The sequence below is a fragment of the Ochotona princeps genome, chromosome 1 (genome assembly GCF_030435755.1).
Source record: "Ochotona princeps isolate mOchPri1 chromosome 1, mOchPri1.hap1, whole genome shotgun sequence".
In the NCBI taxonomy this organism is placed as follows: domain Eukaryota; kingdom Metazoa; phylum Chordata; class Mammalia; order Lagomorpha; family Ochotonidae; genus Ochotona; species Ochotona princeps.
The window spans coordinates 61,421,745-61,447,674 of NC_080832.1; the positions used below are offsets into that span (position 1 = coordinate 61,421,745).

The following is a 25,930-nucleotide window of genomic DNA, read 5'->3' on the forward strand; positions in this document are numbered from 1 at the left end:
GATGGATTAAGCCAGCTGGACTATGGGTCTCACTGACACTTGTGGGGGCCAGGGATGGGAGGTAGCTGGGCTGGGCCAAGCTGCAACACCTGCCAGAACATGCAAAAGCCAGAACTAAGGTCAGACTATGCCAAACAGGGCTGCTCTACCTGCTGATGCACATGAGATCTTAGGCTGGGAGCAGGTCTGGTAGGGAAGCTTGGGGAAACTCCCCAGTTAGGCTGCAACTTCCACTGGGGAAGCAAGAACCATGGCTGGGGGTGGTCCAGGCCAGGCAAGGTTGTAGCACTTGTGTGGGCTTGGTCTGGGGATAGGCCATGCTGGGCCAGGCCTGCTGGTGCATGAGAGAGCCAGGTCAGGATGTGGGGTGCTTCCAGCTGAGCTAGGCTGCAACACTCACCAGTGAGAGCTAAGACTGTGGCCAGGCCTTGGGTCAAAGCCCTTCCTGCATGTACAAGACCCAGGTTTGGGAATGGGAGTGGTAGGGAAACTCTGAGGACTGCCCTGCTAGCCTGCAACTCCCAGTGGTGTATGCAAGAGCCGGGCCTTTTGGCGTACCAGACTGGACAAGGCTTCAGCACCAGTGGCACTCTTGAGAACCAGAATGAGTGTGGGAAAGGTCATGCTAGGCTGCAGTACCCACCAGTTCACATGAGAACAGCGTCTGATGAGAACCGCAATGAGTGCAGACCAGTCTGACTAGACCACGGCACCCACTGGTGAGTATCAGGACTGGGAATCAGCCATGTCAGTCTCATTAGCAGCATCTGCTGATGCTTGCAAGATCTGGGGCTGGGAGTGGGTTTGGTAGGGGAACTCCAGGAAATTCCCTGCTAGGCTGCAAGCCCCACTGGTGAGCACAAGAGCTAGGGTTGGGGATGGACCAAAACAGGCTAGGCTGCAGCATTCATTGGCATACACATGGATTGGGTTTGGGTGCAGACTGGGCTGGGCCATTCTGTAGCACACACTGGCACAAGTGAGAGCTAGGATGGGGTGATGGGGTGCAGGCCAGGCTGGGTTGGACCACAACATCCACCAGTTCACACGGAACCTGGAGATGAGAATGAGCCAAGCTGGGCTAGGCTGCTGTACTGCTGGCCAGAGCTGGGACTGGGAATGGGCCAAGCTGAGACAAGCTGTATCACCTGCTGGTCAATATCAAGACTGGGGCAGCCCATCTCAGACTGGCCCATAGTACCTGCTGGCACATAAGACCGAGTGCTGGGAGTGAACCCGGTAGGCGAATATGAGAAACTCTTCTGCTGGGCCACTGCTTCCACTTTGGGTATGAAAGCTGGGATTGGGAGCAGGCTGGCCGGGCAGGGCTACAGCATCCCTCAGCCAGCATTTGGGCTGGATCTGGGGTAGGCCATCTGGACTAGAATGCTGCACTTACTGGTGTGAGAGAGAGCCAAAATGGGTACAGGCCAGCCATAGTAGGCCACAGCACCATTGGCAAATGCTAGAACTGCTTGCATGTCATGTCAGGCTGAACTGTAGTACCCCCTAGCAGACACAAGATCTGGGGCTGAGAATGGGCCTGGTAGGGTAACTGTAGACACTTCTGCTGGTAAACAGGAGAGTCAGGGCTGGGGACAGGCCAGGCTGGTCAAGGTGGCCCCATCCATTGACAAACATGTGGGCTGGATCAGGGGGCAGGTCAGGCTGAGCTAAACAGCAGCACCCATGGATGTGCATAAGAGTCAGATAGGATGCAGGACAGAAGGGCTAGGCCATAGCACATGCAAGACCAGGGCTGGGAATGGGCCTGGTGGGAGTTATTGGGAGTCACCTTGACTAGGCTGCAGTACCCACTAATGTGCGTGGGGACCAGGCCTGTGGCAGGCTGGGCTGAGCTAGACCGTAGCACCTGTCAGTTTGTGTGAGAGATTGAGCTGGGGGCAGAACTGACCAGGCAGCTGCATCCACCAGTATGTGCATTGGCTGGTGCAGGTAACAGACCAGACCTGACCCTGCAATAGGTGGCATCCATGAAGAGTCAAGTCTGAGGTCACCCCAAGTGGAGTTTCTTGGAGAACTCTCCAACTAGATTGCTGGGCTCAAGTCTGACTTTGGAGTGCATGTTTCAGTCATTATGCAGTGTTTGTGTGTGTGTGTGTGTGTGTGTGTGTGTGTGTGAAAGGAACATGAGAGTGAACCTGAATCTTATCACAGATACAGGTCTCTAATAAACATTGCATTTAGGATGCAGGATCACAAAGAAGCTTCCTAGTGCTACTGCTTTATATTCAGACTCCCAGCTTTAACCCTTGGCAATCACCTATCTGTTTCATGTGATTAGGATTTTGCTATTTCAGAAAGATTATGTAAGTTGAATGGTACTATATTATGTCTTTTCAGATTGAGTATTTTTGGCTCAGTATAACCACCCCTGAAATCCATCCAAATTGTTGAACATATGGATAGCTTATTCCTGTTTGTTTCTGAGTACTATTTCATGATAAGAAGACACCATAATCTGTTTAACTGTTCACCTATTGTATTTTTGTTGATTTCAGTTTGGAGCTGTTATAAATAAAGCTGCTGCGACATTCATGTACAGGTTTTGTGTGGATATAGCTTTCACTACTTCGGATCAGTGTTCAGGGAGTACAGTTTGCTGTGCTGTATACTAAAAGTATATTCAACTTTGTTAGGTTACTATTAAGCTGCTTTCCATAGTAGCTATGTGATTTTATATTCCTACTGGCGATATATTCATAGAGGAGATCTAATTGGTTCAGATCCTGGTAGGTGTTTGGTAATATTAGGATTTTGAAACTTTAAACAGTCATTTTGATAGGTGTGTGGAACTGTGGCTTTCATTTATGTCCCTATAATGGCCAGTGATATTGCACATTTATGTGTTTCTGAGTATTCTTTTGATATCTTCATCTTTTTGTTAAAGTACATGTCTCTAATATATAATTTTAAATCCATAAACATTTTTATCATTGGATTGCTTGATTGAGGAGATTATTTTTGTTTTCTACTGTTCAGCTTAGGAAATACCTTATGTACTCTGGGGCCAGCATGATGGCTTCTCAGGCTAACGCTCTGTCTACAAACGTTGGCATCCCATATGGGTGCTGGTTCATGTCCTGGCTGTTCTGTTTCCGCAGTCAAATGCTCTATCCCTGAGCTATATCTCTTGGCCTGCTGTTCTATTTCCATTCCACTTTCCTGCTTATGGACTAGAAAAGTAGTGAAAAATAACTCGGGTCCCTGGTCCCACCGGAAGAAGCTTCTGACTGCTGATTTAGGATTGACTCAGCTCTGGCCTTTGTGGCCATCTGGGGGAGTGAATCAGAGAATTAAAGACATCTCTCTGTGTCTGTCCTTCTCTTTCTGTGAAATCTGCCTTTGAAATAAAAATAAGTCTTTTTTTTTTGAAGATTTATGTATTTTTATTACAAAGTCAGATATACAGAGAGGAGGGACAGAAAGGAAGATCTTCCATCCCATGATTCACTCCCCAAGTGAGCTGCAATGGCTGGTGCGCGCCGATCCAAAGCCAGGAACCTGAAACCTCTTCCAGGTCTCCCACGCGGATGCAGGGTCCCAATGCATTGGGCCGTCCTCGACTGCTTTCCCAGGCCACAAGCAGGGAGCTGGATGGGAAGTGGAGCTGCCGGGATTAGAACCGGCGCCCATATGGGATCCCAGGGCATTCAAGGCGAAGACTTTAGCTACTAGGCCATGCCGCCGGGCCCTAAAAATAAGTCTTTAAAAAAAAAAGAAGTACCGTATGTATTCTGGCTACCAGTTCTTTGCCAGATATGTATCTTTAAGTAGGACTATTTCACCCCAGTCTGTGACTTGTGATTCTTCTTAACTCCTTTTGTAAAACCACAGTTTAAAATTTTGATTAAATCTCATTTATTCAGTGTTTTCCTTGTATTGATTATACATTTAGTATCATGTGTAAGAACTCTGTAACTATCCTTTAAAAAAAACATTTATTCATTTGAAAATGACAGTTATATAGATAGAGAGAACCAGTGACCTTCTATCCACTGGTTCACTCTTCAGATACCACAGTGTCTGGGGCTGGAGCACATGGTCTGCAGCCGGGAGCCAGGAGCTTGTTTCAGGTCTCCCACATAGGTAGCAGGGGCCCAAGCCCTTGGGCCATCGTTCTGCTGTCTTTCCCAGAATGCACCAGGGAGCTGGATGCCAGCATTGCAGGTGTCAGCTGTCATGCTGTGCTGCAACTCTGGCCCCTGTTCCTAACTCTTAAGTCGTAAGGATTTTTCTTTCTAAAAGTTTTACAGTTTTCCATTTTGCATTTCAATCAGTGATCCATTGGGATCTATTTTTGTGTAAGATGTGAGATTTAGTTGTGGTTTTACTTTTTTTTGTTTGTTTTCTTTTTTATTTGAGACACAGTGATACCCACACACTGAGAAAAAGAGAGAGAGAGATCACATCACTGGTTTATTCCCTGAATGTCCATAATGATGTAATCAGTGGAATGGTCTGGGGCAAAGCCAGGAGATGTGTACTCAACAATGGTCTCCCATGTAAGTGGCAGGAACTCAATTACTGGAGCCAGATAGTAAGCCAAGGATCCAAAAATGATCTTACTCTTATTGGTTAAACATATGTAAGTTTTTTTTAATCTATTACTTCAATTGTTTCATCATGATTTATTGAAAAGACTGTTCCTTCATTGAATGATTATTTTGTATCATTGTCAAAAACCAGTTGGGTAGGACCTGGCGTGGTAGCCTAGTGGCTAAAATCTTTGCCTTGCATGTGCCGGGATCCCATATAGGCACCGGTTCTAATCCCGGTAGCCCTGCTTCTCATCCAGCTTCCTGTTTGTGGCTGGAAAAGCAGTCGAGGATGGCCAAAGGCCTGGGAAGCCTGCACTTGCATGGGAAACCTGGAAGAAGCTCCTGGCTTTGGTTTCAGATCAACTCAGCTCTAGCCATTGCAATCACTTGGAGATTGACTCATTGGATGAAAGATTTTCCTGACTCTCCTCCTCTTTGTATATCTGACTTTCAATAAAAATAAATAAACCTTGAATCATGATGGCAGAATAGGGTAAGGACACGTTTAAACGGATGGAGAAACATTAACCAGTATGAAGCAGAGATGGTACATTTCAAGAAATAGGAGAGGACAGAACATCAGCAGAGGGGTACCTGAGACTGGCAGACACAGGAAAGCAGCGAAAACAACGGATTGGCGTTGCAGTGACTGATATCCCAGCAGCATTCAGCAAATGGTGATCTGAACTCCACCAGCAGCCAGAATTCCACCAGCAACCAGACAGGAAGGGACTTGCAATGGGAGCTTGGGAGTTAAACCCAGACAAAGAATTGTCCGTCCTGCTAGTTTGTTTGATTTGACCAGGAGCAGAGACAGAGCGGCAGATCCCAAATGGGTACTTCAAGAACAGGGTGGATTTCACAGTCCAGTCAGCCCCCTAGAACCGAATTGGGCGCCATTTTGCATAAGGAGGCAAAGGCAAGGGAAAGGACTGAGCATACACAGAGCTGAGAGTGAACTCATTTCTGACTGAATGAACTGCAACAACGTGGTATCCTACAGGTTCCACCCAAAACAGGTCTGGGTAGCCCTCAGATCTATGGCCAGCAGATCAAGAACTCTAGTAGTGGCCCAACAGGGGCCATTTTATACAGTGTGGCAAAAGTTTTAGGACTGCAGGGGACAACAGTGAGCTGTGCATGTGCTGAGCTCGCGAGAATGCACTGAGCTCAGTGGATTGCACTGGTCCCACAGGAAAATAATACCAACTATGGCATCGTACGGGTCAAAATAGGTTCGTGTGGCCCTCAGACCTAACAGCCAACAGGTTCCTGCAAGATTATCACCAACAACAACCTAGCTATATAGGATTCCTGGTGTCTCCCTAATCCTGGGACCTGATCCAACCAGAAGTGGGGAAAAGTCTGTACAGACAATGGTGCAGCTCAGCACAGTGTCACAGGAGGTAGAAACTGGTGAGCCAGGAGCTGTGGCTACAGAGACCATGGTGGAAATCTAACATAAGAACCCAGACCTGGAACTTGCTGGAGGGAGTGGCACAAGCAACTACAAAGAGCTGTATACCAACTGCAATAAGTAAAATTGAAGTGCAGACCTGTGGGTGACACAGCTTAGAAATCTTCCCCACGAAGAAGATTCTGATAACCAGAAGTGCAATATCCAAGAGCAAAAGAAGAGACAAAGGTAAAATGAATATTATGAAGACTCCCCTGCAAAGGAGCAAAACCCTTTGCCAACCTCAGAGTTAACTGAGGAAGACATTGAGAAAATGGGAGACACAGAATTCAAAACATTTGTGACCACGCTTCTTATCAACAGCAAGAAGCACATAAAGCAGGCATTCAAGGAATTTAAGGAATATGTCACAGAAAATGAATCAAATGAAAGCTGATACATTACAAATGAAGAATACAGTGGAGCAAATTACAAGTACAGTGGAGAGTCTCCAAAACAAAATGAATCAAGCAGAAGAAAGAATCTCAGAGTTGGAAGATATTTCCTGTCACCAGGGGTGAACAAACAAACAAAAAAGCTCAAAGCAGATCTCGGTCAAGCTAAAAAACATATTCAAGTATTGAAAGACACTATTAAGGGCCCGGTGGCGTGGTCTAGCGGCTAAAGTCCTCGCCTTGAAAGCCCCGGGATCCCATATGGGCGCCGGTTCTAATCCCGGCAGCTCCACTTCCCATCCAGCTCCCTGCTTGTGGCCTGGGAAAGCAGTTGAGGACGGCCCAATGCATTGGGACACTGCACCCGCGTGGGAGACCTGGAAGAGGTTCCAGGTTCCCGGCTTCGGATCGGCGCGCATCGGCCCGTTGCGGCTCACTTGGGGAGTGGATCATCGGATGGAAGATCTTCCTCTCTGTCTCTCCTCCTCTGTGTATATCTGGCTGTAATAAAAATGAATAAATCTTTAAAAAAAAAAAAAAAAAAAGAAAGACACTATTAAGAGGTCTAATATAAGAGTTATGGGAAACCCATAAGATACAGAAAGAGAAACTGGTATTAAAGGTGTGTTCAATGAAATAATAAGGGGAAATTTCCCTAATCTGGAGAAACTTTTGGGGAGCAACATCCAGGAGGGGCACAGAACTCCCAACAAGGTTGATCAAAAGTGATCTTCACCCAACACACATGATAATCAAGCTCTCTTCAACCAAGCATAAGGAAAAGAACCTTAAATGTGATCATGAAAAAAATCAACTGACATAAAAGAATGCCAAACTCACAGGAGACCTCTCACAGGATACTCTACAGGCCAGAGGAGAATGGAGTGACATATTCCAGATTCTAAAAGCAAAAAAAATTGTTAGCCCAGGATAACATATCCAGCAAAGCTTTCTTTTGTCTTTGAAAATGAAATTAAATTCTTCCACAGTAAAGGAGAGTTAAAAGAATTTGGCTTTTTCAAACCTGTCCTATAAAAGATACTTAACGATATTCTCTTGACAGAGAAGAGGAATAGCACCCACCGAAACCAAAAGAAAATGTGAAGAACATTCCAGTAAAATGACAACAGAAGACCAAATCAATGAACAACTTTTTGCTAAAATGACAGGACCAAATTACCACCCATTCATATTAACCTTTAATGCAAATAGGTTAAACTCATCAATCAAACGTCATAGATTAGTAGACTGGATTAAAAAACAAAACCCATCTATTTGTTGTCTAGAAGAGACACATTTCACCAACAAAAATCAGTGGAAACTGTATCTCATGGATTTTGATTTTTATTTTTGTTAGTTTCATCTCTTCAAAACACTTTCTTCTGATTAAATTCTTCAGTGACTATGTCATAGATCACACCAAAGCATCATTTTCTTCAAGAAGGTTCTTGATTTTCAATTCTTCAGCAACACATTCGTCATTCAGTAGCATGTTATTTAACTTCATGGTGTTGTTAATTTTTTTCTTTCTGTTGTTGATTTTGTTTTGTGGCTTTTCATTTAAGGGAATGTATAGTAGCTGTGTAATGGAGACTCATATCTAATAACATGTTATTTAACTTCATGGCATTGTAAATTTCTATTTTTCTTCCTATTGTTGAGTTTGTAGTGTGGCTTTTCATTTAAGGGGATGTGCAGTAACTGTGAAATGGGGACTAACATATCCAGATGTAACGATACAATGCAGTATGCATTTCTACTTTCAGACTAAAGATGGACTCCCAATGAAACTGTTTACTATATGATAAAAGGATGCTGGGCTCTCTGCCATTGTCCATGCCCATAATAATGGACATATGACTGTGTATGAAGAACTATACTTTAGTAATGATATAGGGGAACTCTGTAGGGGAGGGGAGTTGGGGAGGGGATAAGGGAAATCCCAGGGGCCCATGGAACTGTGTCATATAATGATGATAATGATAATAATAAGTTAAAGAAATAAAAATGAATCTATAAAAAATTAGTTGTGCTAATTCATTGGTCCATTTCTGCACTTTGGCTGTGTGTCTTTTCCTTCTCCAATACCACGCTGCCTTAATTGCTATACTTCTGTGGTAAGTCTTTTTGTTATTGTAAAATTTATTTATTGGACAAGTGAAAGAGAGATTTTCTTTCAGCTGATTCACTCTCAAAAAGCCTGCAACTACTAGAGTAAGGCAAAGGTTGAAACCAGGCACCAGAAATTCCATCTGAGTCTCCCATGTGGATGGCAGGAGTTCAAGTGTTTGGGCTATGACATGCTGCCTCCCAGGAGCGTTAGCAGAAAGCTGGATCAGAAGCAGGGTAGCTGGTACTCAAACCATTATTCTGATATGTTATGTGGGTGTTCCAAGTGATGGCTTAGCCTGCTATATCACAGTGCCCATCCTTTAGTAAGTCCTAAAATTGGGTGGTATTATTACTGAAGTGTTTTACTTTTCAGTATTCTAGTTCTTTTGCCTTTCTATATAACTTTAAAATAAGCTTAACTATGTCTACAAAAAAAAAAATAGCTGTTGGGATTTTAGTCCTAAACGTACGGAGCAAGTTGTGGAGAATGTCTTTATTATGTTGAATCAACCAGGAAAGAACATAATGTCTCACTTTTTAAATTTTATTTTTTAAAAGATTTATTTATTTTTATTGAAAAGTCAGAATTATAGAGAGAGGGAGAGACGAGAGGAAGACCTTCCATCTGATGATTCACTCCACCAAGTGGCTACAGTGGCCAGAGCTGAGTCCTCCACTGCTTTCCCAGGCCACAAGCAGGGAGCTGGATGGGAAGTGGGGCTGCTGGGATTAGAACCGGCTCCCATATGGGATTCTGGCATGTGCAAGGTGAGGACTTTAGCCACTAAGCCACCATGCCAGGCCCTATGTCTCACTTTTTTTGCAGCCTATTGAAATAAGTGTGATATGTTTACAATGAAACTAAATTAACAGTGATTTTATTATTTCAGAAGTTGAAAATACCAACAATTATTGTACTGAAAAATTAGCCCTTTTTTCTTTAGTTTTGGAATTTCTTATAATTGGATTATATGTAAGTTAAGGATCAATTTTACAAGCTGAAATATTATTAAATATGTAAAGAGTTAAATGAGCACATTTATGGAACTACACGTCAGCCCCAACATGAGCTCATTCACATGTGCGGACATTGGGGAACCCTAGTTTATGCATACAGCTTCATCTGCTTGTCCAGCGTGGTTAGTCCTCCTCTTCTTGATAGTTTTTTTTTACACATCAAATTTTCTCATTTTTCAAAGATTTGTCTTGTTTATTAGGAAGAATTACAGAGAGAAGGAGAAACAGAGATATCTCCCATCTGATAGTTTACTCTACAGGTGACTTCAACAGCTAAGCTGGGCCAGGCTGATGCCAGGAGCCAGGAATTTCTTCTGGGTCTCTCATAATGGTGGCAGGAACCCAGTCACTTGGGTCATCTTCTGCTGCGTTTCTCAGGCCAATAAGCAGGGAGCTGGATTAGAAGTGGAGCAGATGGGACTCTAACCAGTGACCATATGAGATATTGGTGTGAGAGGCAGTACCAAGTTGTATTCTTTTAAGTTATGTGTATATTTTATTGGAAAGGTAGATCCGATTTACATAGAAAGAAGGAGAGACAAAGAGAAAGGTCTTCTATCAGCTGGTTCACTCCCCAAACAGCTGCAATGGCGATAGCCGAGCCGAGCCGAGCCAGGAGCTACCTCTGGCTTTCTTGTGAATGCAGTTCTGTCAGTTTTGGCTTCATGTGTTTGAAAATTAAAAGGTTTGATAAATACACACTTATGATTGCTTCATCTGCTTGGTGCATTGTCTCGTCTGCTTTGATCAGTGCCCCTCTTTGTTCTTAGTAGTTGGCTGTGATGTTTGTTTTGTCTAAATGTTTATTGGATAACTGAATATTCTGTAGCAGAGAAGCTATTTCATAAAGCATATGTCTGTAAGTTTGAATATAGAAACTGGGAAGTGTTTATATTAGGATGTTAGAGATTTTAATAGTCTTTTAAAAGTTCATAGAGAATCAAAAAAGAAAAAAGAAAAAAAATTCCAAAAAACAAAATAAAAAAAGTTCATAGAGAATATATGTTATTAAAAATCATTTAAAAATATTTTTGCCCCTCACGCCAAAGACACTGCCACAAGGCAGTGAACGAGTCCTCGGCCTCCCCCAGGGCGGCCAGTGCACCATGTGGTGCCAGGCTTTGCCTGCTGGCCACCCAGCGGCAAACTCTGGGGTTTTTTAAAGATATGTTTGCTGCCTGGGAACACCCATGACCAAGTCAATTTTAGTGTAGGTGAGTAGTGAATCTTGGGTGATTCCCAGTGACAGGGTCATGGAAGTTTTAGGCATGCGTGGGGACTGATACCTGGTGGTTTGGAGGGAAGTACCCAGGAGACAATTACAGTTAGTCACATACACCAACCCAATTCGGAATACAGAAATGGCCTGTTTGCCTAGAACATCACTGATCGTCACACACCAACCCACACCAATGCTATGGATGGGGGCCTCTTTGGCAGTGATGGGTACCATTACCCAACTGTTTGGTGGAGTGGTGGAGTGGTCACATTTAGCAGGGTCAAGACTCTATCCAGCACGCGAGAGAACTTGGTCTGGGGGTAGACTCTATGGGGTTTCCAAACCTGTGGAAATACAAGTTCCCCTGGTTAGCTCGCAAGCTGGGGTTGGGATGGACTAAGCTAGATGTGACCATGCCACCTGCCATCACACACGGGTGCAGGAACCCAAAACAGTCAGGGCAGGTCAAGGCAGCAGCACCTGAAAGTGCATCCTTTAACAGGATGTGGGGTGGGCCGTCCTGCCACTGGAAGGGGACAGAATGGGCAGGGCTGAATAAACTTTAACTCACAAGAAACAACAGAAATCCCCATAGGTCATGCCAAGTAGGTCCTTGCACCTATTGATCTGCGTAAGACAGGGATGCTAAGCCACAGCATCTTAGGGGACAGGACAAGAGAGGGGCTCTACCAAGTTGAATCAGAGCAACCACTGGCCTTCATGAGATCTAAGGCTGGGAATAGGCCCGGTTGGGCAGCTAAGGGGATACTATAGCTAGGTTGACTTTCCCACCAATGAGCGCATGGGCTGTAAATGGGGCTGCGTTCCGATCAGGATACGAGTGTAATCCCACTTGGCACGAGTGTGGACTGGGAATGGAAGCACCAAGCCGGGCCAGACTCCAACACCATCTGGTGCTCTGCAGGACCAGGCGAAACGTGTGACAGACTAGGCTAGGTCTCAGCCCTTACTGAACCATGTGTAAGCTGTATGGGGGTATGGAAGAGCCATGGCTGGGTTGAAACATCCAACAATAAGAACCAGATTGGGTTAAAGAACAGTCAGGACACACCACTGTTCCTGCTAGGACAGGAGGTGAACTGAACAGGGCTGGCCCATGGACCCACTGGTATGCACGAAACCTGGCACAGGGAGAGTTTCTGATGGAGGAGCCTGGGCAACTCCTCTGGCAAGACACAGTCCCTGCAGGTAAGCGCAAGAGGCACAATAGGAAACAGCCCAGAACAGGCTATGGAAATTATCCCCCTGGTATACATATGGCATGGATTGGGGGCAGACCAGGCTGAACCTGTTCACATCACCTGCTGGTGAGCCCGAGCACCAGAACAGAGTGTGGGTCGAGCCAGATTCAGTTGCGACACATACTAGTACACAATAAGGAATGCCAAGGTGAGATGAGCCGTACAGATGTGGTTGCAGCGCCCAAACAGCACATGTGATAATTAGGGGGAGGAGGCAAAGCTGACAGGGGAATGTGGGCTCCCCTGCTGGACAACTATTTCCATTGGAAAGCGTGAGTCGGGATGGGGGCAGATCAGAATAGGCAGGGCTGTTACACATGTGGGCCTCATGTGGGCTAGATAAGGGAAGGGCCACGGTGGGCTGACTGTTCCGACTGGTGCAAGCAAAAACTAGAGTGGGTGAGGGTTGGTTGGGCTAGCCACAGTACTAGCTGGCAGAGGCTGGCACTTGGAGCTAATTCTGTCAAGTCAAATGCCAGAAGTACCTGGAGCGTGCATAATCTGGGAGTGGGTGTGGTCTAGAAGGGAAATAGTGGGCACCTCCTTCGGGGCTACCACTCTCATTGGACAGCACGAACACCAGGACAGGGGCAGGGGTGGCTGTACAGAAGGGCACCTGCTAGTAGGTGTGTGGGCTGGATAGTAGGTTGGTGGGCTTGAGCTGGGCTTCAGTGCCCATCGACATGTGCAAGAGCTAAATGGGATGTGGGACAGACTTGACAAGCCTGCAGTGCATACTGGCAAGCATGGGAACCAGGGTAGGGGGCAGAGCTGGTGGGGGTTATGGGGAGTCGCCCCAACTAGGCTGCAGCTCCAACCGGTTTGCTTGAGGACCGAGTATGAAGTGGGCAGGATTGAACGGGACTACAACACCCGTTGGTTCACGAGGAAGACAGGGCTGGAAACAGAATGAACCCAGCAATCCCAGCGACCAGCAAGTGGATAAGCTGATTGGTGTGACGGACGGTGTTGGACTCTGTACTAGCAAACTCGCACAAGAATCAGGCCTGGAATCATCTCAGATGAAGTTTCTATGGGGATCCCTTCAACTGAACTGCTGATCTTAGAACCCCAACCATGAAGAGACTGTCAGCCAGTGGATTCTGAATAGGGTTCATTGCGATTGGAACTGAGAGATTGGCAGCAATCCAGAACTGATGAACTATCAAAACTGTATGAGCAGGACCCTCAGAGCGCACCTCCCGTTGGGGATCTGGGATGGGTGGGAGGTTGGGTGGGGCTTTTCACTTTGTTTTTTCCCTGACCCCAGATACAGGGTAAAATGATATTGATGTGGAAACAATGGTATTACCCACTTGACCCTGTAGCCCTTGACACTTTGTTCCCTAATCAACCAAGTAAGATTATTAAAAAATAATTAAAAAAATATTTTTGCCCCAAAATAACATCTTTTAATTACATTTTCTACCAACTTTTTAAGTCTCAATACACATCTGTTTTCCTTCAGAAAAGATGTTGACTGAATATAAAAATTCATTTCATGTAGCAGAATTTGAGCTAGTTTTGGCAAATAACATCAGAATTAATATTAACCTATTTTAAAAGGTGACATAGTTTGTATTTGAATGTCATATTTTGTAGTTTTGTGCATCATAATGGAGATGTAAAATCTAAATCATTTACATATGCGTTATCTGTTTTTGCTAATTGTGATTTCAGGAATATCTGATTAAATAGTTAGTGGCAAATACAAGACCTTTATATTTTCAGTAAAATCCAAAATTAAGGTAAAAGAATGCCTATGTTTGTAAGTTGTGGTATAATGTATGATTGCCATATAAGTAAAATCTTCACAATTTCATGCATATCAGAGATTCTTACTGTGCAGTACTTTTCTCTAGATTTTTAATTTTGGTTTTAATTTAGGGAATCAGCATAGTTGGGCCCTGCAAATCAAACCATGGATATTCAATAATTACAGTACCGTGTCGTTCAGATCCTATGGGATGGCCTTTTCCTCTTTAAATAGATGGAACAGTTCCAGGTGAGTTTATTACTGTGGCAAATATTTACATAATTTTTTCTAATAGTTCTTTAGTATTGATTATATTTAATAAACCTGCAGAATAATTGCTCATGTGGTTTCTTTAAGGTAACTCTAATTATTAATTTAAATATTCTTAAATAATTAATTTTCTAACAATTTTTATTTTTGCACAATTTCAAGCTCCCAGAAAAGTTGATAAATTAAAATGAGGGGTTGTTAGAAAGTTCTCTATAAGTGAGTACCAAGAAAAAAACCACTTAGCGCCATCCTGTGGTATAGCAGGTAAAGCCAGGCCCACAGGCCCATATGATGTGGCGCTAGTCTGAGTCCTGGCTGCTCCACTTCCAATCCAGCCACCTGGTAATGTGCTTGTGAAAGCAGCAGAAGATGGTTCCTGTACCCATGTGGAAAACCTGGAAAGAAGGTCCTGGTTCCTGGCTTTGAAACAGCCTTGCTCCAGCCCTTCAGCCGTCTGGGGAGTGATTCAGAGGGATAAAAGATCTCCCTTCTCTCTCTCTTCTCTGTAACTCTGCCTTTCAAGTAAATATTTTTTAATGAATGGATTTCAAAAATAATTTGTCTTTTTGCAAAATTTCTTTAAAAATTTTTATTTGAGAAGAAGATTTACACAGAAGAGAGAAAGATCTTCCATCTGTTGTTGGTTTACTCCCCAAATGGCCCCAATGGCCAGAGCTGAGCTGATCCGAATCCAGGAGCCAGGAGCCTCCTGCAGGTCTCCCAAACAGGTGCAGAGTCCCAAAGCCCTGGACCATCCTCTGCTGCTTTCCCAGGTCACAAGGAGGGAGCTGGATGGGAAGTGGAGCAGCTGGGACACGGTCTGGCACCCAAATGGGATCCCAGTGTGTGTAAGGCAAGGATTTAGCCACTGAACTATCATAGACCAGTCTTTAAAATTACAGAAATTTTCCATAGGACTGAACTTTGAGCTTTTTGAAGTGCCTGCTCTTGTAAATGAGCTCCCTTGAGACCAGGCACATTTGCACAACCATCTACTGTTACTACTGTGAATTAGCTGTTGATTGCTGAAATTTTACAGCAAGACTGGAAAAAGATAATTTTCTAAGATAATATTAAAGAAGAATGGTGCTTTATTCTTAAAAGAACAAAAGAGTAATGAATATAGAACAGTCTTGATATATGCTTTTAAAGGTAGAAAAACCGTAACCTAGAGTGATATTGCCTTTCCCAACTTATTTGGGGTTATCGTTGTGATATAGTACATTAAGTTGCCACCTGAGTCACCAGCTGCTCCACTTTCAATGCAACTCCCTGTTAATAATGTGCCTAGGAAGGCAACAGAGGATGGCCCATGTGCTTGGATCCCTGCCACCCATGTGGGAGACCTGGATTTAGTTTTATTTATTTAATTTAGAGGCAGAGATTAGAGAGGGAAAGATAAAGAGATCTTCCTTCTGCTGGGTCACTTTGCAAATGGCTATGCCTAACGGAACCTCATTCTGGGCTCCCAGATGGGTAGCTTGGCTGGATCAGAAGCAGAGCAGCTAAAGTAGAACCAGTGCTTTGACACAGGATGATGGCATTGCGAGTGGCAGTCTAACCCACTGCACCAGGTTGCCATCCCCACAGTTACTGAATTCTAAACCAGCTTATTATCTCTAGTAAGAAAAAGCATATATGTGTATTTTTATAAGAAAATTTATTTTAAAGTATTTGAACATTGGAATCTAATAAATTATAAATAGCATTCTACATAATATATCCCATGATACATTTTCTTTTAAATTGTGAATATTTTCTTGGTTTTTCATTTTCACCTCTTAGGCACCCTAGGATGAAACTTCACAGTGCTTCACAGACCACAGTCGACAGCAGTGAAGTAAAAACCTTCCTGGCCCTGGCTCACAAGTGGTGGGATGAACAAGGAGTGTATGGGCCTCTTCATTCTATGAATGACCTGAGAGTGCCATTCATTAGGTAACACACCAGAAACTCTGAAGTCTTAAAATGTATTTCTTCAAGATGTGGTTTTGCATTTATTTTTTCTCCTACTGTATATGTAGCTTCAGAATGATACATTTTATGCTCGGAAAATTAGGGAAGATTCTTTTCAGTAGTCCATTATTTCAAGCCATTAATTTTTAACAGCATCATCCAAGATCTGGAATGCTTTCATAACTTAAACTGAAGCATTTGGAGACATCCCAGGTCAATTAAAATTAAAACCTTAGGCGAGGAAACCAGAGTCCTCAATCATCAAAGCCATTTTATAGGTGCTGAGCTATATTGGCCTCATTGATTTTTAGGCAGTTCTGATAAAGGAAATACTATGGACACTGTGAATTAACATTTTTTCTTTTTCCTTTTTTTTTTTTTTTAAGATTTATTCATTTTATTACAGCCAGATATACATAGAGGAGGAGAGACAGAAAGGAAGATCTTCCGTCCCATGATTCACTCCCCAAGTGAGCCGCAACGGGCCGATATGCGCCGATCCGAAGCCGGGAACCTGGAACCTCTTCCGGATCTCCCACACGGGTGCAGGGTCCCAAAGCTTTGGGCCGTCCTCAACTGCTTTCCCAGGCCACAAGCAGGGAGCTGGATGGGAAGTGGAGCTGCTGGGATTAGAACCGGTGCCCATATGAGATCCCGGGGCTTTCAAGGCGAGGACTTTAGCCACTAGGCCACGCCGCCGGGCCGAATTAACATTTTTTCAAGACTTGTCTTGTACAAAGGTTGGGGCTAGACTCTAGGAAAGCTGCCAAGATGGATGAAATGTAATCCATGTGCTTCAGGAGCTTACGGTTTGCTGTGAGAGATATTAAGATAGACAGGATTCCATCAAGGCTTACATAGTGGAAACTGTTCATTTGATCTTCTGTCCATTTATTTATTCAGCAAACATTTTTGAGCAAACTGATGTAAGAGACACAGAATGTCAGAGGCAGACTTGGCTCTCAAGGACATCCTGGCTAGTCTTGGCTGGTTCATAGAGAATCGGAGAAGGACCATGGAAAAGTACTGAAATCTTTTCACCACCACTAAATTTGTGTATCCCTGAAAGACAAGGGCCTGAAGAAGCAGGAATGCTTTTCTGTTAGGCTGGGTCACCAGTAGCACTTGGAAACTCATTAAACATGCAAAATTTCAGATTCCTGCTGTTTGAGGGTGATTCTGCTGAATGTTGGATCTGTATTCAAGTTACTGTGACTTTTTATTTGGATGTTATATGAAACAGATAGCCAGTACAGTGCAGTCTATGGTCATAAATTTAGCTTTTATTTTTAGCATAAATAGAGGCTATGAAAGCAAAGGATGAAAAACATTTCAGAACTATTGAAACCACCTGGGCAGAGCATGTGCCACATCAGGATCCTGGGTCGATATTGGGTGGCTGTTGCCCACCCGCTGGGTGCTGGGGTGAGTGGGAAGCTGCGCATGGCTTCTCCCCTTGACTCCCCCTTACCCCCAGATACAGGAAAAGGAAAGAGAAACCTTTTCCCTAACCCTCAATCCTTCCCACCTTGATTCACTTTTTTTTGATCCTTTGCCTTTATTTTCAGTTCATTTATTTTAATTTTTTATTTTAAATGAAGCAAGCTTTTCATTTAAAATAAAAAATTAAAATAAATGAACTGAAAATAAAAGCGAAGGGTTGGGCCCGGCAGCGTGGCTTAGCAGCTAAAGTCCTTGCCTTGAACGCCCCGGGATCCCATATGGGCGCCGGTTCTAATCCCAGCAGCTCCACTTCCCATCCAGCTCCCTGCTTGTGGCCTGGGAAAGCAGTGTGAGGACAGCCCAAAGCTTTGGGACCCTGCACCCGCGTGGGAGAACCAGAAGAAGTTCCAGGTTCCCAGCTTCGGATCGGCACACATCGGCCCGTTGCGGCTCACTTGGGGAGTGAATCATCGGACGGAAGATCTTCCTCTCTGTCTCTCCTCCTCTCTGTGTATCTGACTTTGTAATAAAATAAATAAATCTTTAAAAAAAAAGCAAAGGGTCAAAATTGTGATATAAAGGAGTCATTTCAGCTACATTGAGAAATGTATTGAATTTCATTAGAAATAGATCTTTTTTTGTGTAATATTCCAAAGTTACCTAGTTAGCCATCATCTGTGTTTCCTTTGGATTAAATTTTAATGTAAATACAATTAAAATTCATGTGTACTCCTATTTAACTTGATACAAGAGTACTTCAAACATAGAGCTAAAAGATTAGATCATTTTGTTGCAAATATTTGAAATTCATATATAAAAGAAATCATCAAAAAATTCATAGAAAATGTATTATGAAGGAAACTATGCCTGGACTCCAAATTTTTACATCAAAATAAATAATTCTGTTTTTCATGAACTTTTTGAAGTCTCCTGTTATATAATTATCTTCATCTCTATGTGTGTAAATGTATATTTATGTGCTGTGCTAATGAATTATTATTATCTTAGAATCAAGTTAACATGATATGGATGTCTGTTTGCATGCCACTGACCTAGAAGATTAAGAGATTCTGTTTAGGGGAAAAAATAGGCAAATTATGAGAATATATGTCTCCCATCTGCTTATTTTAAACCCTGTAAAATAACTTATCTGTTGCCGACTTGAAACTGGTCTAGCAAATACTGATACCATAACCAGTAGATGTCTGCAGTGTTATAATCTCAAACAGATAAAATTAGCTTATCTAAAGTAGTTTATTTTTTAAAAAATCTCCTCTCTAGGTTATCACTGCAGGACTAATCTTTTTAAAAGACTTATTTTAATTGTTGAGACACAGAGTTAGAGAGAGACATGGAAAGAGAGATGGAGAGAGAAAGAGAGAGATCTTCCGGCCTCTGGCTCACTCCCTTGATAGCTGGGCTAGGCTGAAGCCAGGAGTTTCATACAGGTCTCCAAGGAGATCTTGGTGGAAAGGGCCCATTTGGCTCATCTTTTTCTTTTTCTTTTTTTTTTTTTTTTGTTTAAATTTAAAAAATTTTTTTTAAAGATTTATTTTATTTTTATTACAAAGTCAGATATACTGAGAGGAGGAGAGATAGAGAGGAAGTGGAGCTGCCAGGATTAGAACCAGCGGCCATATGGGATCAAGGCGAGGACCTTAGCCACTAGGCCACACTGCTGAGCCCTGGCTCATCTTTTTCTAAAGCAGCAATTAAGTCCCCATTCCTACTAGACTATTTCAGAGTTTTAAACTTTCTGCTTTAGAATATTGAAAATGTTTTATAATTTTGAAAAGTTAATGCTGACATAAGATCTTATATAAAATTATCAACAATTTATTGAAATGTGGGTAATATTTTCTTGAAAATTGTATGCTTTTAAAACTCTCCAAGAATAAAATTAATCACTTGATTTTCTCTATTTTGAATTTTTAAAGAGATAATCTTTTAAAAACAGTCAGTGATCATGAGCCTGGAAAACCTTTGTCTGGGATGAAGATTCTTGATGTTGGCTGTGGTGGTGGATTATTAGCTGAAGTAAGTGACTTACAACTTTCATGCTGTTTTTCACCAGGGTAAAAAATTGAGAAATGGGGGCCAGCATCAATAGCACATATCGGCATGATTCCAGTCCCGGCTGCTCTACTTCAGACTCAGCGCCCTGCTGCTGTGCCTGGAAAAGTAGCAAAAAATGACTCAAGTATTTGCATGCCTGAACCTGCATGGGAGACTGGGATTAGCTTTGTACTCCTCTCACCATCCAGACCCTGCCCTGGTGGTTGTGGCCATTGGGGGAGTCAACCAGCAGATGGAAGATTTTTTATCTTTCTGTCCCTCTTTCTTTCTCTTTCTGCTGCTTCCTTTTTCTGTCTGTAGCTCTGCCTTTCAAATAAAATAAATATTTAAAACAATTGAGAAGTAAGCTTGTGACTCATATATCCTTTTCACAAATAATATTAATTGTAATATGTATTTTAATCAGCTTCTTATGATTATGAAAATAAAACCATTTTTAAATGATTAAAAACTTCAGGAAAGTATACAGAAACATGCCTCACTTGAATAGCTTTGAACATTATGTGATCTACTCCAGGAACTGCTTGATTTTTCTTGGTATATTTGCAGTATAAGACTGTCCTTTGACAGTTACTTCAGTAACAAAACCTCGCCAGGTGTTTTGCCTACTCCTCCTTCCTCTAGCATTGGAGGGCTTGGAAGAGTGACAATTTTTTTTCCCTATAAGGAATTTTGCTTTAGCATATAGGAAATAAATGTCTTGGAACTCTATTTTATATTCTGTTGATACAGAGAGGTTTTTTTTTCAATGCCTAATCCTTGAAAGACATTTTAGACCACCATATGGGAAACAAATGGAAGCTGAGGTTCAGTAGGCTGTGGTCTGATCAGCATTGTAGCCCAGGCACCGGATGGTGGAGCTCACAGAGGCCTTGCTTTCTTAGTTAAGGACCCACAAGCACAGAGAAGGTGTTCCCCTGGCACAGGGCTGGTTTTTGCTGACATCAATGTGAATAAGATTTTACTGTTACTCATGTGTGGTCTTCAGTTTTCCAGTGTATGAGGGATCTTCCATAAGCTCCTAGAGGCATATTTGAGGGATTTTTTTGGTATGGATGTCAGGATTCAAAAGCTCAATTTTTACTGGGGCCTGTGTACATCAGAATTTTTAGTAAAGGTAGGATTAGCTGTGATAATGATGCTTTTGCATTTCTCAAAGCTTTCTCAGGTCAAAATTTGGCGATTTTTTTCTAAGATTTATTTTTTATTTGAAAGGCAGAGTTGGAAAGTGAAAGAATCTTCCCTCTGTTAGTTCGCTCTGCCAATGGCCACTTTGATTGAGGAGCTAGACCAGGCTGAAGTCAGGAGTTCAAAGCTGCTTCTACAGCTCCCAAATGGGGGCAGGGACCCCGGCTTTTGGATCATCTTTTCCCGCTTTCCCAGGAGTTTGAAGCATCAGAAATGAAGTAACTAGAACTCAAACTAGCGTGCGTGTGTGATAACAGCATTGCAAGCTGCAGCTCAACGTGCTATGCCACAACACCAGCCCTGGGTGTTGGCTAATTTTAAAGCCACGGACCTTTGATGAAAACTATATGGGTAGAAAAATCAAGGTGGTGTTAATTTTTGTGGAGAAGCTTACTCACTGGGTTGGCTCACTGTCCCTGGGACACACTTTTGGAGTCACTAGCTACTGGTTGGTCATAACAAGTGCCAACAGACTATGGAAGGAAGGAGGCCAGTATGGCTTAGAGGCCACCTGTGCAACTGGAGGACAGGGCATGCTATGATGGTGAAAACAACACAATGAATAGATACAGAACAGGTGCCCTGAAGTTTGTTTAGCACTCACATTAGGCCATACCATTTAAGTGCATCATCAGGTGACATCTGTAGTTCCTTGCTCCTATTAGGAAAACTACATTTGTGGCCTTCTGTTTTCACTTTGCTGCTCGGCCTTGCCAGTTTTCTGATGTTTTCGGTAATTGCAGCTGACTGCTCCTTCAGAGATGTGTAAATCATCAGAATCTTACACAGTCCTTGTTTTTGTTCTCTATTTTGTCACTGAAAATTGAATAAGCAGTTGCAGTTTGAGCAAGAGGTTAGCCGAGATGTGAAATTATATTTGGTGGCATTTAAGTGTTAGGTGCAAATGTGGAGGGGTGTTAGGTACAAAAAAGTTCAAGGAAAATGTGTTTAATGGAAAAAAAAAAAACTGCATGGCTCTCAAAATTTTTGTGCTGAAATAACTTGTTTTTTTAAATTTCTTTTTTCCATAAACTTTTTAAGTGTACTCATATTACTATAGATCTTAATGTCTCTAAAATTAAAGTTATGTGATTTATATTTTAACTTATTGAGTATTATTTTCTAATTTAAAAATACTAGTAAATTTTAGTTAAAATGAATCCTTTGAAAACTTGCACATCATGGGAAGTAACAAAATATAAAAGCTAAAAGAATTCTTCTAATGGGTCATAAAAGAAATAGAAAAAATATTCACTAGAAGATAAGGATTTTCAGAAATTTCTGTTTTAGAATGGATTGTTATCTTTATTACACTTTTAATGTATTGCAAGTGTGTAAATGTATCTGGAGAATATAGACAATTTTTTTCTCTATTTTCAAATAGTTATAAATAAACTTTTTGTAATTGTCTTGATTCTCACTTAGAATATTTTTCATAATAAAAAAGTTAAGTGCAGAAGTATTCTAAGTGTAGAAGACAGTATATGAACTTCTATGTACCCAGAAATGGACTCCAGTAATTGCCACTTCATCATTAACATTGTTTCATTTTTGCTAAGTTTTTCATTGCTAATACGTGTTCTACTTTCTTCCTGTGGGTAACTTTTTCTTTTTCTTTTTCTTTTTTTTTTTTTTCTGTCATTAGCCTCTAGGCCGGCTTGGGGCTTCAGTTATTGGAATCGATCCTGTGGATGAGAACATTAAAACAGCACAGCACCATAAATCATTTGATCCAGTTCTGGATAAGAGGCTGGAGTATAGAGCATGTTCCCTGGAAGAGATTGCGGAAGAGACTGTAGAAATGTTTGATGCAGTTATAGCATCTGAGGTTGTAGAGCATGTAGTTGACTTAGAAACATTTATACAGTGCTGCTGTCAGGTATTAAAGGTAAGACTAACAGAGTTTACTGGTAGCTTTTTCAGTGTGTGTTTGTATCCATGGCAATGAGATGCTCCATAATGTAGCAGTCTAACAGACAAGGTACAGGAGAGAAGAAACTGAATAGCTGGAATTAGGGCACAGCCTATCTGTTGGAAATAACTTATTTTTTTATTATTATATTTGTATTTAGCAGTTTATAGTATTCACGCAAGATTTTACAGAACTTCGTGCATTTTAGGATAATCAAAACAGAGTTATAACTCTAACAAGCCATATATTAACAACTGAAGAGTAGAACAGTCTTAGGAGGGGTGTGCAGAGGAATCCCCAATAACTTAGCAAGTGAAGAATAACTGACCTCTGCATCCTACCTAGTGAGGTCTAGGAAAAGCCAAGCTGACTTTTTCCTGTCTGTTCTAAGCTTTCTATATTAGTCTGTACGTCTGAGCTCATTTTGGGGGTCCTGAGTGACCCTGGTGGTCAGTGCAAGAGAGGATGGGGAGCCAAGGTTGAAACTAAGTAAGCACCAGAGGAAGCTCCCCTCCTGATTCCAGAAAGAAATTTATTATTCTTGTAATTCTGAGGACCACTTGGGGCTCCTGGCTGTTCCGATGTTATCAGACCCTATGAGGAGGGTTCTGGGCTGCTTCAATCCCGTGTGGGAGATCCAACAGGAAATGCTCTGCCTACAAGGGCACTCACACTCCCTGGAGATCACTTCTGCACCTCAGTTTACCCTCAGTCCCAGTGCCTTAGTACTCTCCTGATGTGTGGGAATCTCAAAAAATGATGTTCCTGAACACTGAGCAACATACATTTATAGCAGTAGTTTTCCAGTAGTATGGCTTAGATTGAACACTTAATGGACATTGAATGATAATTAGCAAGGAATTGATTAAGATGAATACTTTAAAAAAATCATTAGCGTAAATAGCCTTAGTTATGTGATGTACGTGTAACAGTTTTCACTTAACACATGTGTCCTTCTGGAGCTTACCTACAACCAGATGAGGAAGGTAAGGTATGGTTGTCATGTCTGACCGGTGCAGACTCTCAGGATTTGTGACAAGTCTGGTGGGGGCTCACAGCTGATTGTTTGCTTGTTTTAATTCAAATGTAGTTCTTTCCACTATTTCTTATATTTATATAATATGCTTCAGATTTAGTCCTCTGAATGTGTTTCCAGATTCTTTGAATCAATATCCTCAAAATGTTATTCTTAGTGTGTTCACAATGTTATTTATGTGGTTTGGAAGAAACACCCTAAGGTCAAAGCTAAAAGTGAAATACTTAGCCCATATCTGAAGAGGGTTTTTGCTTGTTTTCAAACAAACAAAAACTTTATTTTAAAGTAATTTTGGAGACATGGAAGACTTAATACCATTCTTCTCCTGCTGTTTTCCCTGGTTGTTACTGTCTCACATCTTCACTCCAGGAGCTAAGAGATGAGTCAAGTGAAGCCCCAAGGGCACAGCATTGAAGGGAACACTTTCTCAGTTGTGATATTGCACTTGCATGCGCCAGTAGGGAATGCCTATCTCAGTTCTGTGCCTGAGGAGCCTCATTGGCATCACCTTAGTTCTGTCCCTCTGCGTAACCCATGGTCAGGTCTCAAAACTAAGACATGAATGTTTGCATTATACTTCTTTTTAAAAAAACAATTCTTTTTTTTTTAAAGATTTATATTATTTTTATTGCAAAGTCAGATATACAGAGGAGGAAAGACAGAGAGGAAGATCTTCCAGCCAATGATTCACTCCCAAAGTGACCACAACGGCCGGTGCTGTGCCGATCCAAAGCCAGGAGCCAGGAGCTCTTCCAGGTGTCCCACATGGGAGCAGTGTTCCAAAGCTTTGGCCCTTCCTTGACTGCTTTCCAGGCCACAAGCAAGGAGCTGGATGGGCAGCAGGGCTGCCAGGATTAGAACTGGTGCCAATATGGACCGAGGAGCATGCAAGGCAAGGTCTTTAGCCGCTAGACCACCACACTGGGCCCTAGAGCTAGTTACATTCTATCACATCTATGTTCTGGCCCCTGCATTTCATTCAGTGACCATTTCTCCTTTTAGTCTTCATGCCAGTAGGAGACAGTTTCCTGTTGTTTTAAACGGACTTTCTGTGGGGCTAGCTCCTACTTGCCAGGTAAAAATGCTTCGCTATGAATTTTTGTGTTAAATGTCTATCAGAATGTATAAGTGGAGTTTCTTTGGTACCCAGAAGAAATGCAGCATTGTGGACTTCACAGTGACTTTTTTGCTTTGATGAAAAGTCTGTGTTTGGTTTATGTATTTACTTATTTATTTTAAAGTATCATTTTATTTTCATTTGAAAGGCAGGATTACAGAGAGACAGAAAAAGGTCTTCCATCTGCTGATTAACTCCCCAGATGGTCACAATGGCCGGAGCTGGGCCAGTCTGAGGCCAGGATCCTGTAACTTCCTCTGGATCTTTCAGGTGGATGCAGGGGCCCAAGGAATTTGGCCATCTTTTGCTGCTTTCCCAGCCATATTATCAGGGAGCTGAATCAGAAGTGGAACAGCCAAGACTCAAACTGGTACCAGTATGGGTTGTCAGCACTGCAGGGAGAGGCTTAATTTACTACACCACAGTGCTGGTGGCTGTTTATTTTTTTAAAAGGATTTATTTAGTTTAAAACACAGAATTATGGAGAGAAAGTGAGAGGTGACAGCTAAAAAGGGGAGAAGGGAGGGAGGGAGAAAGAGAAAAAGAGAAATATCTTCCATCCACTGGTTAACTCTCCAAATGGGTCAGAAATGGGCCAAGTTGAAGCCAGGAGCCTAAGATTTTATCCGTGTCTCCCACATGGGCCATCTTTGGCTGCCTTCATGGGCCTGTTAACAGGCAGCTGGATCAGAAGCAGAGCAGGGGCCTGACGTGGTGGGCTAGCAATTAAAGTCCTTGCCTTGAACATGCAGGGATCCCATACGGGTGCCAGTTCTAATCCCAGCAGCTCCACTTCCCATCCAGCTCCCTACTTGTGGCCTGGGAAAGCAGTCGAGGATGGCCCAAAGCCTTGGAACCCTGCTCCCACGTGGGAGACCTGGAAGAGCTCCAGGCTCCTGGCTTTGGATCGGCACAGCACCGGCTGTTGTGGTCACTTTGGGAGTGAATCATTGGCTGGAAGATCCCCCTCTCTGTCTTTCCTCCTCTGTACATCTGACTTTGCAATAAAAAAATGAATTAATCTTAAAAAAAAAAAAAAGCAGCAGCAGCAGAGCAGGAAGGGCCTGAACCCACACTCATGGGATGCTGACATTGTAGGTGTTGGCTTAACCCACTGTGTCACAGCACCAGTTGCTGGAAAGCCTATATTTAT

At 42.5% G+C, this 25,930-nt stretch overlaps 1 protein-coding gene across 1 annotated transcript in view; it reads left to right on the top strand.

The window, feature by feature from the left end:
- Window positions 1-25,930, top strand: part of COQ3 (coenzyme Q3, methyltransferase) — a 39,094-nt gene that overhangs the window by 8,511 nt on the left and 4,653 nt on the right. Inside the window, exons 2-5 of the mRNA XM_012925571.3 lie at window positions 13,911-14,028; window positions 15,835-15,987; window positions 19,386-19,485; window positions 22,358-22,600. Coding sequence (XP_012781025.2) covers window positions 13,911-14,028; window positions 15,835-15,987; window positions 19,386-19,485; window positions 22,358-22,600 — 614 coding nt within the window. The remainder of the gene's footprint in view (window positions 1-13,910; window positions 14,029-15,834; window positions 15,988-19,385; window positions 19,486-22,357; window positions 22,601-25,930) is intronic.